The sequence below is a fragment of the Styela clava genome, chromosome 7, assembly GCF_964204865.1.
Source record: "Styela clava chromosome 7, kaStyClav1.hap1.2, whole genome shotgun sequence".
NCBI lineage: Eukaryota > Metazoa > Chordata > Ascidiacea > Stolidobranchia > Styelidae > Styela > Styela clava.
This window is the reverse complement of record NC_135256.1, coordinates 23,296,110-23,308,126: the sequence shown is the minus strand read 5'-3', so window position 1 is coordinate 23,308,126 and position 12,017 is coordinate 23,296,110. Positions and strand designations below refer to the sequence as shown.

The 12,017-nt window shown below is 39.0% G+C and overlaps 1 protein-coding gene across 1 annotated transcript; it reads left to right on the top strand.

Annotated features, from left to right (window-relative positions):
- The first annotated feature begins 5,286 nt into the window (after positions 1 to 5,286).
- Positions 5,287 to 6,919, top strand: LOC120327881 (dolichol kinase-like). Its single transcript, XM_039394236.2, has one exon. It carries the CDS (start codon positions 5,419 to 5,421, stop codon positions 6,913 to 6,915), a length of 1,497 nt encoding a protein of 498 aa, XP_039250170.2. The 5' UTR covers positions 5,287 to 5,418; the 3' UTR covers positions 6,916 to 6,919.
- Positions 6,920 to 12,017: the final 5,098 nt, after the last annotated feature.

Genomic DNA, 12,017 nt, shown 5'->3' with positions numbered 1-12,017 from the left:
TCCGTTTATTGCTCAACATTCGCTACATTTAATGAAAACCTCGCCCCTGAACTTCTCTCCCCAAGTTTGTCGAAATTGGGGACTATGGTAGTTGAAGGGCATCTCATGTCATCTTCAGGTTGCCGTGCTTGGTTTTGAGCAAAGCCAATGTTAAAAAACCGGCAATAATGTTTTTTGTTGCTTGGCTACACAAATCTGCTCTTCTAGGCTGTCTACTTTGCAACTAAACCAGCTGGTCAGTAACGCGATCTTTATCTGGATGAACCTCTAACGCTGAAATTTCAAAACGACTTCGCACCCAATAATAAATATTTTGCTGTAGCTGAGGGATATATCTGTATCTGAGGGATCCTGTGGAGGGCTCGAAAAATATTGGAAATATATCCTTTATATCTTCCGCAAATATGTCTAAGGCGGTGAAAAAGGTTATCCTGCCACTTCCCATTCGATGTATCCGCAATTTCATTTTAGCTTTGAATCCGACAATGTCTTCCAATACATCCAAAAATATTTTTCCTTCCACCTTCAGCTGATTCAAATGACCGAAAAATCGGATGATAGCACTCTCACAATCCACGCATTGCCGCTAAATCCATACGCAAGTTTGTGATTCAGTGCTATTAGAAAAACACTAATTTCACTCCGCAGACTAGCAACTCTCTCCAACACCCTTTCCCGTGGTAGCCAACTGATAATTGAATGGAATGCTTAGTCTCGAAATGGTGTCGTAGTTTAGCTTTCCTCACTGAGTTGTGAGATAGAACCTCAAAGCACAACATACGTTGCGCTCTGGTTTCGCCATTTACCGGTACCTCAATCGAGGAAAACGCAAGCTTAAAAACCAGTGGCGGTGCGTGGTCATTTTGACAACCGGGGCAAGCTACTGCGGGACCAAGTCACCCCCATCTACGGGGACAGGATGAGCGCTGTAAGTTCTCCCATCATTTTATGAGTATAAAAACCATTCCATCGGTAACAACCAATCGGCAAAAGCGACAATTTTTAACGATAAGAAAGTGTCTTTAAAACCGGTCCAAGTCAAGGGATTAATAAATATAGACATAGTTCATTTTGAAACCTCTTTCAAAAGGAAAGGCAATATTTACCCAGATAAATACAATGACATATTAACAGAAACTTCGGGAAAGCAGACAAAACCTAAAATAAGGTTTAAAACGTTACTATGAAGAAAGGAAAGGTAATGCAAAGATAAGGACATGCGTCGCTCACTCATAGATATATATGCTGCTAGACTTCTACTGCTTGAACATATATGCAACACGCCGCGGTTTCTTGGAAGCAAAATGCTCAATAACGCGCTGATTAAAGTCATGCATCCCAGAAATAACGTCTCTGTGAATGGATAAAACAGCCAAGGAATTTAATCTATCTTGCTTCATTGTGTTTCTGAGATACGTTTTAATACGCTTCAGCGTGCTGAATGTTCGCTCTGCGTCGGCGGAAGAAATAGGCGTCGTCAAAATGATGTCCAGAAATTTTGCAGACGCCGCAAAGGTAGTTACTAGAGTGTTAGCTATGAGGAACCCATAGAGCGCGGAAGTTGATGTGTTGTTCAAAAAAGTTTGATTGGTGTATATACATCGCAATTCATTTTCCAATTTACCCACGTTTGTCATGGGGTAAAATTTGGAGACAGTAGCCAAAAAATGGATGGGAAATAGACGTGCAAATTTTGAAAAATTTTTGGGGTTCATCAAAGAGAACGCGGCAAGGTGTTCAGTGCGCAGACGATCGCCTATTTGATTCACCAGAATGTCACAGCATTCCTTTGCAGACAAAATCAAACGCTGCGTTGTTTGCCCGCGGCGTAAAGAAGCACTCCATGTGTCGTCGTATTTTGACTTCGCGTTGTAAGGCTGTAACACTTCTTTCAGTACAGCCGATATCCCGCAAGCCGTGCGATCAACGATTGGTACACAGCTGTGAAATCTCTCGGTAGGTTTACCATCTTTCACAAACCGAAAAATCACAGCCAGTTGGGAAACGCACGTGATGTCAGTTGTCTCGTCAGACTGAATCGAAAGGAACTGGCAATTCTCAATTTCCAGAGCCAAATGTTGTAAATAAATTTTATACATTGAGTCGAGCAAATCATTTTGGATATCCTTAGATGTCCCTTTCGAAACAGTTGCGGCATCAAGATGATCTCTCAATACTGTATCTAGGGATGCGGTGTATTCCACCATATCCAAAAATACCCCTCTATTAGAAGAGCCAGCGCGTTCATCGTGCCCACGGAGGGACAGCTCGTGACAACCAATGAACTTCAAAACATCTATCAATCGACCGAGAACATGGCGGTTTTTCTCGACGTTTTGGTTGTGCCGACGAATAGAAACCGCGCGTCCTTCATCCAACTGTGCTGCAATATTAACATTTCCGAATGTTCGGTATTTTACTGCATTGTCCAGATGCTCCATAAAAGATTGATGATCCCTGGCACGCTCGGAAAGATGTTTAAGATCTCTAAAACCAAATTTACACCAACGTGAGTCACGGGCGGTAGCAAAAAGTAGGCAATAAAAACAAAAAAGTACATTTTTGTCCTCGTTGTAACACAACCATTCGTGTTTTTTATACCAAGTTTCTGCGCAGAATGTACGCCGACGCTTTCCTCCGTCATGGGATTGTTCCAGTGAACAATTTTTTGGTTGATAAGGCCCAAGACGTTGTACCTCTAATTTTTGTTCCAGCGGCAGCTGCGAAAACGGAGTGCAAAGTAGTGCATCAACCTTATTCATTATGAGGTCTAAGGCTAAGAAATGCGAAGCCGGAAAGAAGTGAGGAGCTCAAAAGGAATGTGGAAAATCGAAAGCAAATGGACTAAAGGTCTCTAACTGATTCAAATAGCGAAACAAGCGACAAAAACGAAGGCGAGGAAACTATCAACTCTTCAAGCAACCAACGAACGAGAAGGAATGCGTGAATATGTCAACACGTTGTTGTAAGAAACGTCGGCATTGTGTCGTCATAATTTCGGGGCTAGCCCCGATGATTTAGTAAAAGAAACAGAAAACAAACGCGGCGAGTGGAAGATAAAAGAGAGAATACGATATACAATGAGCAACCGGGGCAAAATCGGCGTCGACGTTCGGCGAAGGCTTTGCGAGCGAAAAATGAACCATGTCGGGAGAATATGGCTAGTGTAGACAGTCTGTGCAACCGATATTGAGGTATTTTTCGAATATTTTTTATTATACCGAAAAAACAACCGGGGCATTGCCCCGGTTGGCCCTATTGACGCGCCGCCACTGTAAATAAAAACAATAAATAAAAACTGACTATGAAATCAGGAGAGCAAACAATTTAAACAAGATTTGAAACGTACATAATATAAGATGGAAGGTTTTGCCAAGAAGAAGTGGCGAAACTTTCCATCCTCTGATTACCCCGCGGTTACGACTTCCTCCGCCGCCACTTTGGGTGTCGCAGCTCGATATCCAGCTTTGGCTCCTCGCGGCTTGCCTTCCACATTTGAAATGTGTGATTATCTTTGTATTTTGTGTAAAACTTGCTTTTTTTACTGGTTGGAAAATATAAACTTGACTTGACCAACATCTAGTTCCAGACAGTCCATTTTTGGACACGTGAGTGGACCTGTGGATCGTTTTCATATTTTTGATAATCTTTTTCTTGTTGGTCATCTTCTACTTCGTATGGCTTTGAAAAAAATCGCTTTTCTCCTTGATTAATGGACCAATTGCTTTGAAATTTTTAGTGAGTAAAGATTATATTTTTCGCTAGAAGGCTATTACTTTTATTTATCGTTTTTGTGTGCTATGACGCCATCAAAATTTGCCACTATATTTGAGCATAACTCTCTTGTTATTACATAACAAATGAAGAAGATTTTGCGCAACTTAAACGTGGAGTCAAATCGAATGCGATTGCTTTACTGTTCTTATAATGTTTCTCTGTACAAATGATTATTGTAGCCAATGCGCCTGCGGACTTACCAGTGCCGCGGGTTAGGAAACACTGCACCAGGCCGCTAATGCGAGTTGCACTGAAGCGTGCTACCGAAGACAACCTCCGGCCAAAAAAGCCGGAGTTGCGCAAGGTGTTCTTTTATTACTTATCGATCTTGATCGGTAATTATGTTGATATATAGATCTGTTTGATACACGCGATTCTCACGGAAGGAAGGGTAAATCTAAGCATCCGTCATATCTCGGACCAGAAGCCTATTAAATTTGGATTAATTATGTCGTATGATTAGCGAGTTAATATTTAATTAGTGATGGGACACACGGTGTCACTATGGAGTAAGAGTGGAGTGGATCAGGATAAATCGAAACAGCAGTTTCTGTTTTGGGGATCACCTAATTTTCGATCGATAAGTCTTCGGTCTCCGACCGATATTCTCGTTTAATCAGTCAGGCCAGACCGCCTCAAACTAGTGCTGTAGTGGTTAGATCCGAAATGCACTCACGTTCACGCTATTTTTGCTCTCTTCAGCAATTAATTACTACCGGTACTGTACTAAGATTCTTGAAGTAGGTATCATTATGCAGTTCTGCAGTTAGGCTATGTCTGTTGCAAAAATTTGGCTTTCTCAACTACCGGTACCCGAATGGTTTTCCTCTTTCTGTCTTTACTGGGATAAGCATGAAAATCGTGAATCACGTCTTTGCACACAAAAAGGAATCCATAGAGGATAGAGCCCACAGAAATTTACAGAAATAAAATAGTTGGCACATGTTCACTAAAATCCGTACTTCTAGTTGGCGTGGCAAAAACATTTTTGCATATAGTAGGCTATTCCTAACTCCCACCTGACCTGACTACGTCATCTGGTACCGTAACTACTACCGGTAATTCTGAACAAATTATGGCTTACTTGTAATTAACAAATAGTGATTCATAATATGAATATTATGGAATTCAACCAAACTGTCATAACAGCATACCGTAACTGATTATAGCCTACTTATATAATACCGGTACTTGTACTTCTTATCCTGATTTGACATTTTTACAAATCATTGAATGGTCAGATCATATGAAAAACTGTGCACAGTTATTATGGTTGGAGCTTTTATTGGTATATCTTGTCGCATGGACTTGGTTGGTATAAATCACCATAATCGTCGGTGTTCATTAAACAGCAATTTTTGTGATATGAAAGAGTATTTTTTGCCTTTCATATTACAGTTTGAAAATTCTGGAAGATCTGCACTGAAGCCGTGTTGACCAATTTTGGTATGATTATTAGTTCACCTTTAAATCAAAGACCCTACTCTGTTAGAAATAAAATGCTCCATCTATAAAATATACTACATTTTTCCCTCTAGGCATAGGATTAACTAGTTGATCCTGAATAATAGGAAAACACTTAATTTCATGAAGCAGGTTTTCCTGTATTCAATCTGTCATGCCGGATTGTAGGATCGCCAAATGGAATACGAATATGGAGTGTTATTAGTTAGTTGTACACCAAGTATATTAGGACTGTATAACAAAACAGATGATAAGGAATTGAGACATACTGCACTTATCCTTGGGGTGCTAGCACTTGTTACTGGTGTCTTAGAAAAGATCAAATTGCCTGTTGCTCTCTCTAGAAATGGATCACCTGGTCTGTTCTATGGATATGTTGTTGTTGCTGCAGTACTCCTACAATGTTCGATGAACCAAGAAATGCATGCAAAACAGTTTATGGCTATGAGTATGGAACTCACACACTTCTCTATATGGATGATTTTGTTTTCTTTGACATCATGGCTGTTTAAGTGTTCTTCGGCAACGATTAATTCATACATCAGGGATTTTGCTTTGGTGACCATAATTGGGTATTTCATGCACGCTGCTTTGAATTTGCCAATAAACTTGACATTGTTTTTAAGAGTCGTATCCTGTTTGGTGGTCATTAAGATTACCTCGTATTATCTTCCCAATTGTTTTACGTTGGGTGAAATGCTCTTACTCTATAATTTGCTGACAACATTTCTGTTGAATGTGACTTATTTTGAATCAAATTTTGAAATCACTGTAATTGCTACTTGGGTATTATTTTTTGTAATGCTTTTTCTCATGTCACTAATTCCTATTTGCTTAGTTGGTATTATGTCCACTTGGTACTTTTATTCATCTGGCTTTCTTCTGTTGGCATGTTTACTTATTGTTTTATCAGAATCTATTGTTCCAAATGCAATTCATTGGACTATTGATTTTTTATGGGCTAATTGGCCGCACAGGCAATTGTTGTTAATTTCATGGCTGATAGAAATCTTCATAACTGTATTGTATGTTACCTTTTGGAGGGATCACAATGGGAAGTCATCAACTTCTGAAAGAAAGATTTTTCACATCATAATTTTACTAACTTATATTCCTGGTATTTGGTACGATATTCCTCTACTTCTCCTCTGCTCAGTTGGTTCTGTTTGCATATTGTTGATCCTGGAGACAATGCGGGTTTTAAAAATTCCGCCACTTGAAAAAGTTTTAAACGATAGCCTTTCTGTGTTCATTGACGCTCAAGACTCTGGTTGTTTAATCTTAACCCCGGTTTATCTACTTTTGGGCCAGTCTTTACCAATATGGATATCTTGCCTCCAAGACCCCAGTTTACTAACGAACCCTAACTCTAAAGTGCCAATCGCTGCATACAGTGGAATTTTATCAGTTGGGTTAGGAGACACTGCAGCTTCTGTCATTGGCTCTAATTTTGGAAGGCACCGATGGATGGGAACCAACAAAACAGTAGAAGGGACATTTGCTGCCTTTTTTGCACAATCAGCATTTGTGATCTTCTTGTCTGAAACTAATAGTTTAATATATGTTTTTATAGCAATTTTGTCAGTCTCTTTAATAGAAGCATTTACATGTCAAATTGATAATTTAATTCTTCCTTCATATATGTTCTTTTTATTAAATGTACAATCGTCATAAGTCACTGAATGGTTATGCAAGTCATTAGGGGTATTTCAGGACTTTCAAGCATTTACATACATATCAAATTCGTAATTCTCTCTGCATATATATAGGTTGTTAAGCAGTTGCGGATTCAATGGTTTTGTGCAAACTCATTCTTGTGATGTTGTTTAAACGTTAGACAACCCCAACAAATTGGTAACGTGCAGCGCAGCTTACGACTTTGGCTTTTTAACAATTCTGTTTTACCGATCATAAAACGCAACCGTTTGTCCTCAAAATCGTTCCTTATAAGCATGTGCGCCATATGCTTTATTGGACACGTAGTGGACATAACGATCGTTTCAATATTATGTTGTTGTTGTTGTTCTTTGACACGTTTTTAAAAAGTCGCTTTTCTATTCGAATACTGGACCAATTGCTTTGAAATTTTCAGTGGTTGAAGATAAAATTTTTCTCCAGAAGGCTATTACTTTTTTTTTCGCTATGACGTCATCAAAATTATTGCCATTGGGTGGCGCTACGTGTCCATATATTTGAGCATAGCTCTCTTGTTTCCTACATCTTATGAACAGACATCCGTTTTATGTTTACTTGAATGAAAAATACAATTACCATAAAAAACAAGAGAGCTATGCTCAAATATATGGACACGTAGCGCCACCCAGTGGCAATACTTTTGATGACGTCATAGCAAAAAAAAAGTAATAGCCTTCTGAAGAAAAATTTTATCTTTAACCACTGAAAATATCAAAGCAATTGGTCCAGTATTCGAAAAGAAAAGCGACTTTTTAAAAACGTGTCAAAGAACAACAACAACATAATATTGAAACGATCGTTATGTCCACTTCGTGTCCAATAATGAGTACCGTATTTGCTCGTTTTGTAGCCCGGGCCCATATTTTTTTCAACCAACTCACTATCCGGGTCCTTATTCAAACCCGCCCTTATTTAAGCACGGGCGCTTGTTATTTTCGATCAGCTTTTACATCGGGCGGCTATTCAAACGGGCCTCTTAATCAAGATCGGGCGCTAGAACGAGCATATACGGTATTTTCGTTTAATGAGTTCTGTGGAGTGACCCGATACTCCTTACCCGGTAAGCATTATTCATGGACAAAACCGAAATCTGAGCCTCAGGGTCCGTAAAATACGGTGGATTTACGTAAAGCGTGTAGTATATTGAAGTGGCATACCGAGGGATTGCCCAAAACGATTACAGTACTTTTAACTAATTTTAGAATAATTTCGAATCAAATCTATTTCTGCCGTCAGCAATGTGTTGGTTTCGTTTTCGAGAAAAATGTTCAGATGATTTTTTGCGCTTTGTCACGTGTTGTTGAGATAATGAAATAGAATCGGCACTCTGATTGTTTTTATTACCTTCTGTGCGATCGCGCGGCGCTTATCGTTGCAACATTCTTGCGCGGTGGACGTTGTCGCCATTTCTCTGCAAGGCGTGCACTTCATTTAATGGGGAGTAATATTGAACAGATACAACCAAGATCAGATATTAAATATGTTGTGTTCATGGCGCTTTGTTACGATACCCAAATTAATTGTCGCAAGTCGGAAAACGAGCTGATTTGTATGTGTATGTATGTATGTTTTTTCGTCTCGTAAAAGCAATTTGAAAGAATTAGTAAGTATAAATACTGAAGACGGGATGTATGCACAAGACCATACTGGCCTAAAACACAAATGTGCAATAAATTGCTCACAATAATTTTATTGTAATACTAAATTTGAATTAAAAAATGAGTCTCGAGACTATTTGTACCATATTTGGTCATTGATGATTAAATTTATTTGGACCAATCCCCATTTGCACTAATTGCTGTGCAAACAAACAGATATGTACACCAAGTGAATGGCCATATTCAAGGGCATTATATCTAGATGACTAAAAACATCAGCTTTAGAGCGAAAGACTACCCAGATTCGTTGTTAAAATTTGACCTGATTTTCTCTAATAAGTGCGTGAAAATTTTGTTAAAACCAATGAAAACAATCCGAGAATATTCAGTCTCTTTCAAGAGTAGGAATACCGTCAAACAATACACCAATTGGGCTCAGTTTTTTTTATTTTGAGGTTTACGCTGGAAAAGAAACGGTTGAATTTAGTGGAAGTGTCGGAAGAGAAATTGTAATGTAAATGCTGAAGGGATTGAATCGCAGGGGTTTCTTTGGAAACAAAACACGATGTGAGTCGTAGTTGCTTTTAGCACAACCTCTCTGCAATTTCAAAATTAGGCTTAGTTGTGAGATTGTGAATAAAGTGCCAAAAGTAGGGTAAATACACATTGCTTCATAAACGTTTTACTGGTACGAATGCACACCTGAAAATGTATGTACTGCCGGACATAAAAACATTTAGGCAAACTATTGGTCACATCGTAACGAACATGTTGTCATTATAAAATACGGATCTGCTTGTGAATCATAATTGTAGTTGCAAGCACAAAATCGATAGGAGCTGTGGAGTCGGGAAGAGAGTAGAAATTTAGAATTCTTTGGGGTGGGACTTTCAGATTTCAAAAAGGCCTAATATATGAGCAGAGGCGTGGCATTAAAAAATTATTGGTTTAAAGCAGCGCAACCCATCCCCATTCAAGACAATTGTTCACACTACCGAAATTGCTATTCTTATATGGAAAATTATTTCATCTGATGTCATTGTCAAATGTCAACGTAGCACACAAGTATAAGGCTTATATATATTTGTCCAACGAGTCGTAAGAATATACCCATAAGAAGGGAAGCACAGATTAATCTGCATGATGTTTTCCATATTGTATTCCTTTCACGACGCATTTTAGACATCATAAACAGGCTGCCCTGGGCGCATTGAAATCCTATGACACCGCTGTCCAGGGGCGTAGCCAGGAATTTTCAAAGGGGGGGTTCTGAAATTTAGGTGTGTACTAAATGTCGCACAACCTGAAAATAGTATGTGTGTCAGGCTAGGGTTCAGGTTGTGCGTCACTTTCGGAGCGCCGAAATTTGTAATTGCCAAGTTTGACAGCAACAGGTGCTCTGGCCGGAGGCCGTAAAACGCGAGTTTCTAAGAGAACTGATGTTCTAAAAATTGCTATGTGTGATACAGATTGTTTTTAGAAATCGAAACTGAATATGTCAGGATTTGCCAGGAATAAGGGCATCAAATGGAAATTGCGGACTGAATGGATGTTTCCCCGAGCATCGACTTCCTTGTTTACTTCGGGACATTGGCCAATCAGCAAGATGCAAAGAGTGACGTAGTTTCGCATCCGCTCAGACACTTTCTCGCTCAGACTGATTTTCAGGCGTCGTCGTAAACATTACCTCGTTTTCGCGTTTTTGAATTATATTCGTTAATTTTCAGTTCTGTTTCGGATATTTAAATATAAATCAAATAATTCAATGATCACTTAGTCTTCTTAAAAGTTTCAGTTTAATTGCAGTAATAAAAAATTAGTGTAGAAATAGCTGCAATAGACTAGGCTAAAATTCTTCACCGGTACTTTTAAAAAACAGAAGGTAAGAGCCGCAACTCGAAGGTAAGAATGTTACCTCGTTTTTAATGAATTTCTCTCGGCATTACGTGATGCCGGATGAGAGAAAATTTTTATGCATGGTTTCCTAGGTTCTTGTAATGCCCATACACATAGATCATGTAAAAATATGCTAATCACTTTCGTGATGACTCGTTTGTGACCAGCGATAGCTTGTTATTTTGTTCTACTTCGTTATTTTCCGAAAGATCCTCCATTCGGCGAGACACTGTCTATGCTTTGTGCCTCACTAAATATTTCTCCATAGAAACTTTTCGACGAATATTTCTAACCCATCATCGATTCACAATGCTATCGTAACTAGAAGAGTGTTTTGTACAATAGTGTTCCTTGCTTCGATAAACCCCAACTTGATTGTGCCGAACAACGATGTATTAAGGCACCACTAAGGGCTGAATTTCGACCATTAGTACTAAACCTTGCTTTTTATTGGTGGACATTTTACCTCTTTTTATCACAAAACGGCATCAATAAAACAGGGTACGCCCATAGTATGTGAATCAAGATGTCGTGCATCGGAACGTAGTATATTTATATGTACCAGGTTAAGGTTAGGCCATAATTTCAGGTTACAAATACTATGGGAGTCACTTGGCTAGTCCCTGAACTCGTAATAGAACTAAACTTTGAAAAAATTGGAATAAAATTATGGCCTAACCCTATCCTGGTGCACATACTACGTTCCGGTGTCCGCCATCTTGGTTCACATACTACGGGAGTACCTAAAAAAGTATCACGTTGATAAATTCTTGTCAGTCGAATTTCCATCCCAATATGGTGTAGTCGAACGTCGATGGTGTCGTTAAACTATTTAAGCATTCAAAAATAATGGGATATCAAGTCTATTACGGGCCACGTAACTCGGTTCCGCATGTCTTGTCGTGTCCTGCTTTTCCCTCTTGCCCTGAGACTAGGGCTCAACATTTCGAATCGAATAGTAAATTATTTGAATCGGTTCAGAGCAAAATTTCGAATCGCCGCCATCTTGTTTTTTTTTTCTTTCTGCCAATGTTCGAGGTGAATTCCTCAATTTATTTTATTGAAACCATATTTTTTCAGTGCAATTTTGACACGTGACTATTTTCTGTAGTGAGTTATTGATAAAACGTCGTTCTTATTGTGTGTGAGCGCTCAGCAATCTGTCTGAATAATGTATTTCATGTTTTTAGTAATTCATTTATTGACAGGACCAATTACAATAAAAGGTCGCATACAAATAAATATATCTCAAGTATTCGAAATTCGATTCGAAAAAAATATTCGATTCTGAAATCTTCAAGTATTCGAAAATGCCCAGCCCTACCCGAGACACGACATTTTCGAGACACTCGGTTGAATGTGAGCTCTCATCCGTTTACTGCTAATGAACCGTCTAACTAGATTAGAAAAATGCAATATATATACCAACGGCCCGCTGGTAACTGTACCGCATGCGGTACCGAGTTACGTGGTGAGACACGACATTTTTGAAACACCCGAGTGAGACGGTTGAAAACTAAGAATGGGTCGAAATTTGGATCCAGGCTCATTTCGGATCGAATCCAAGATTTTTTGGACTCGAATTCG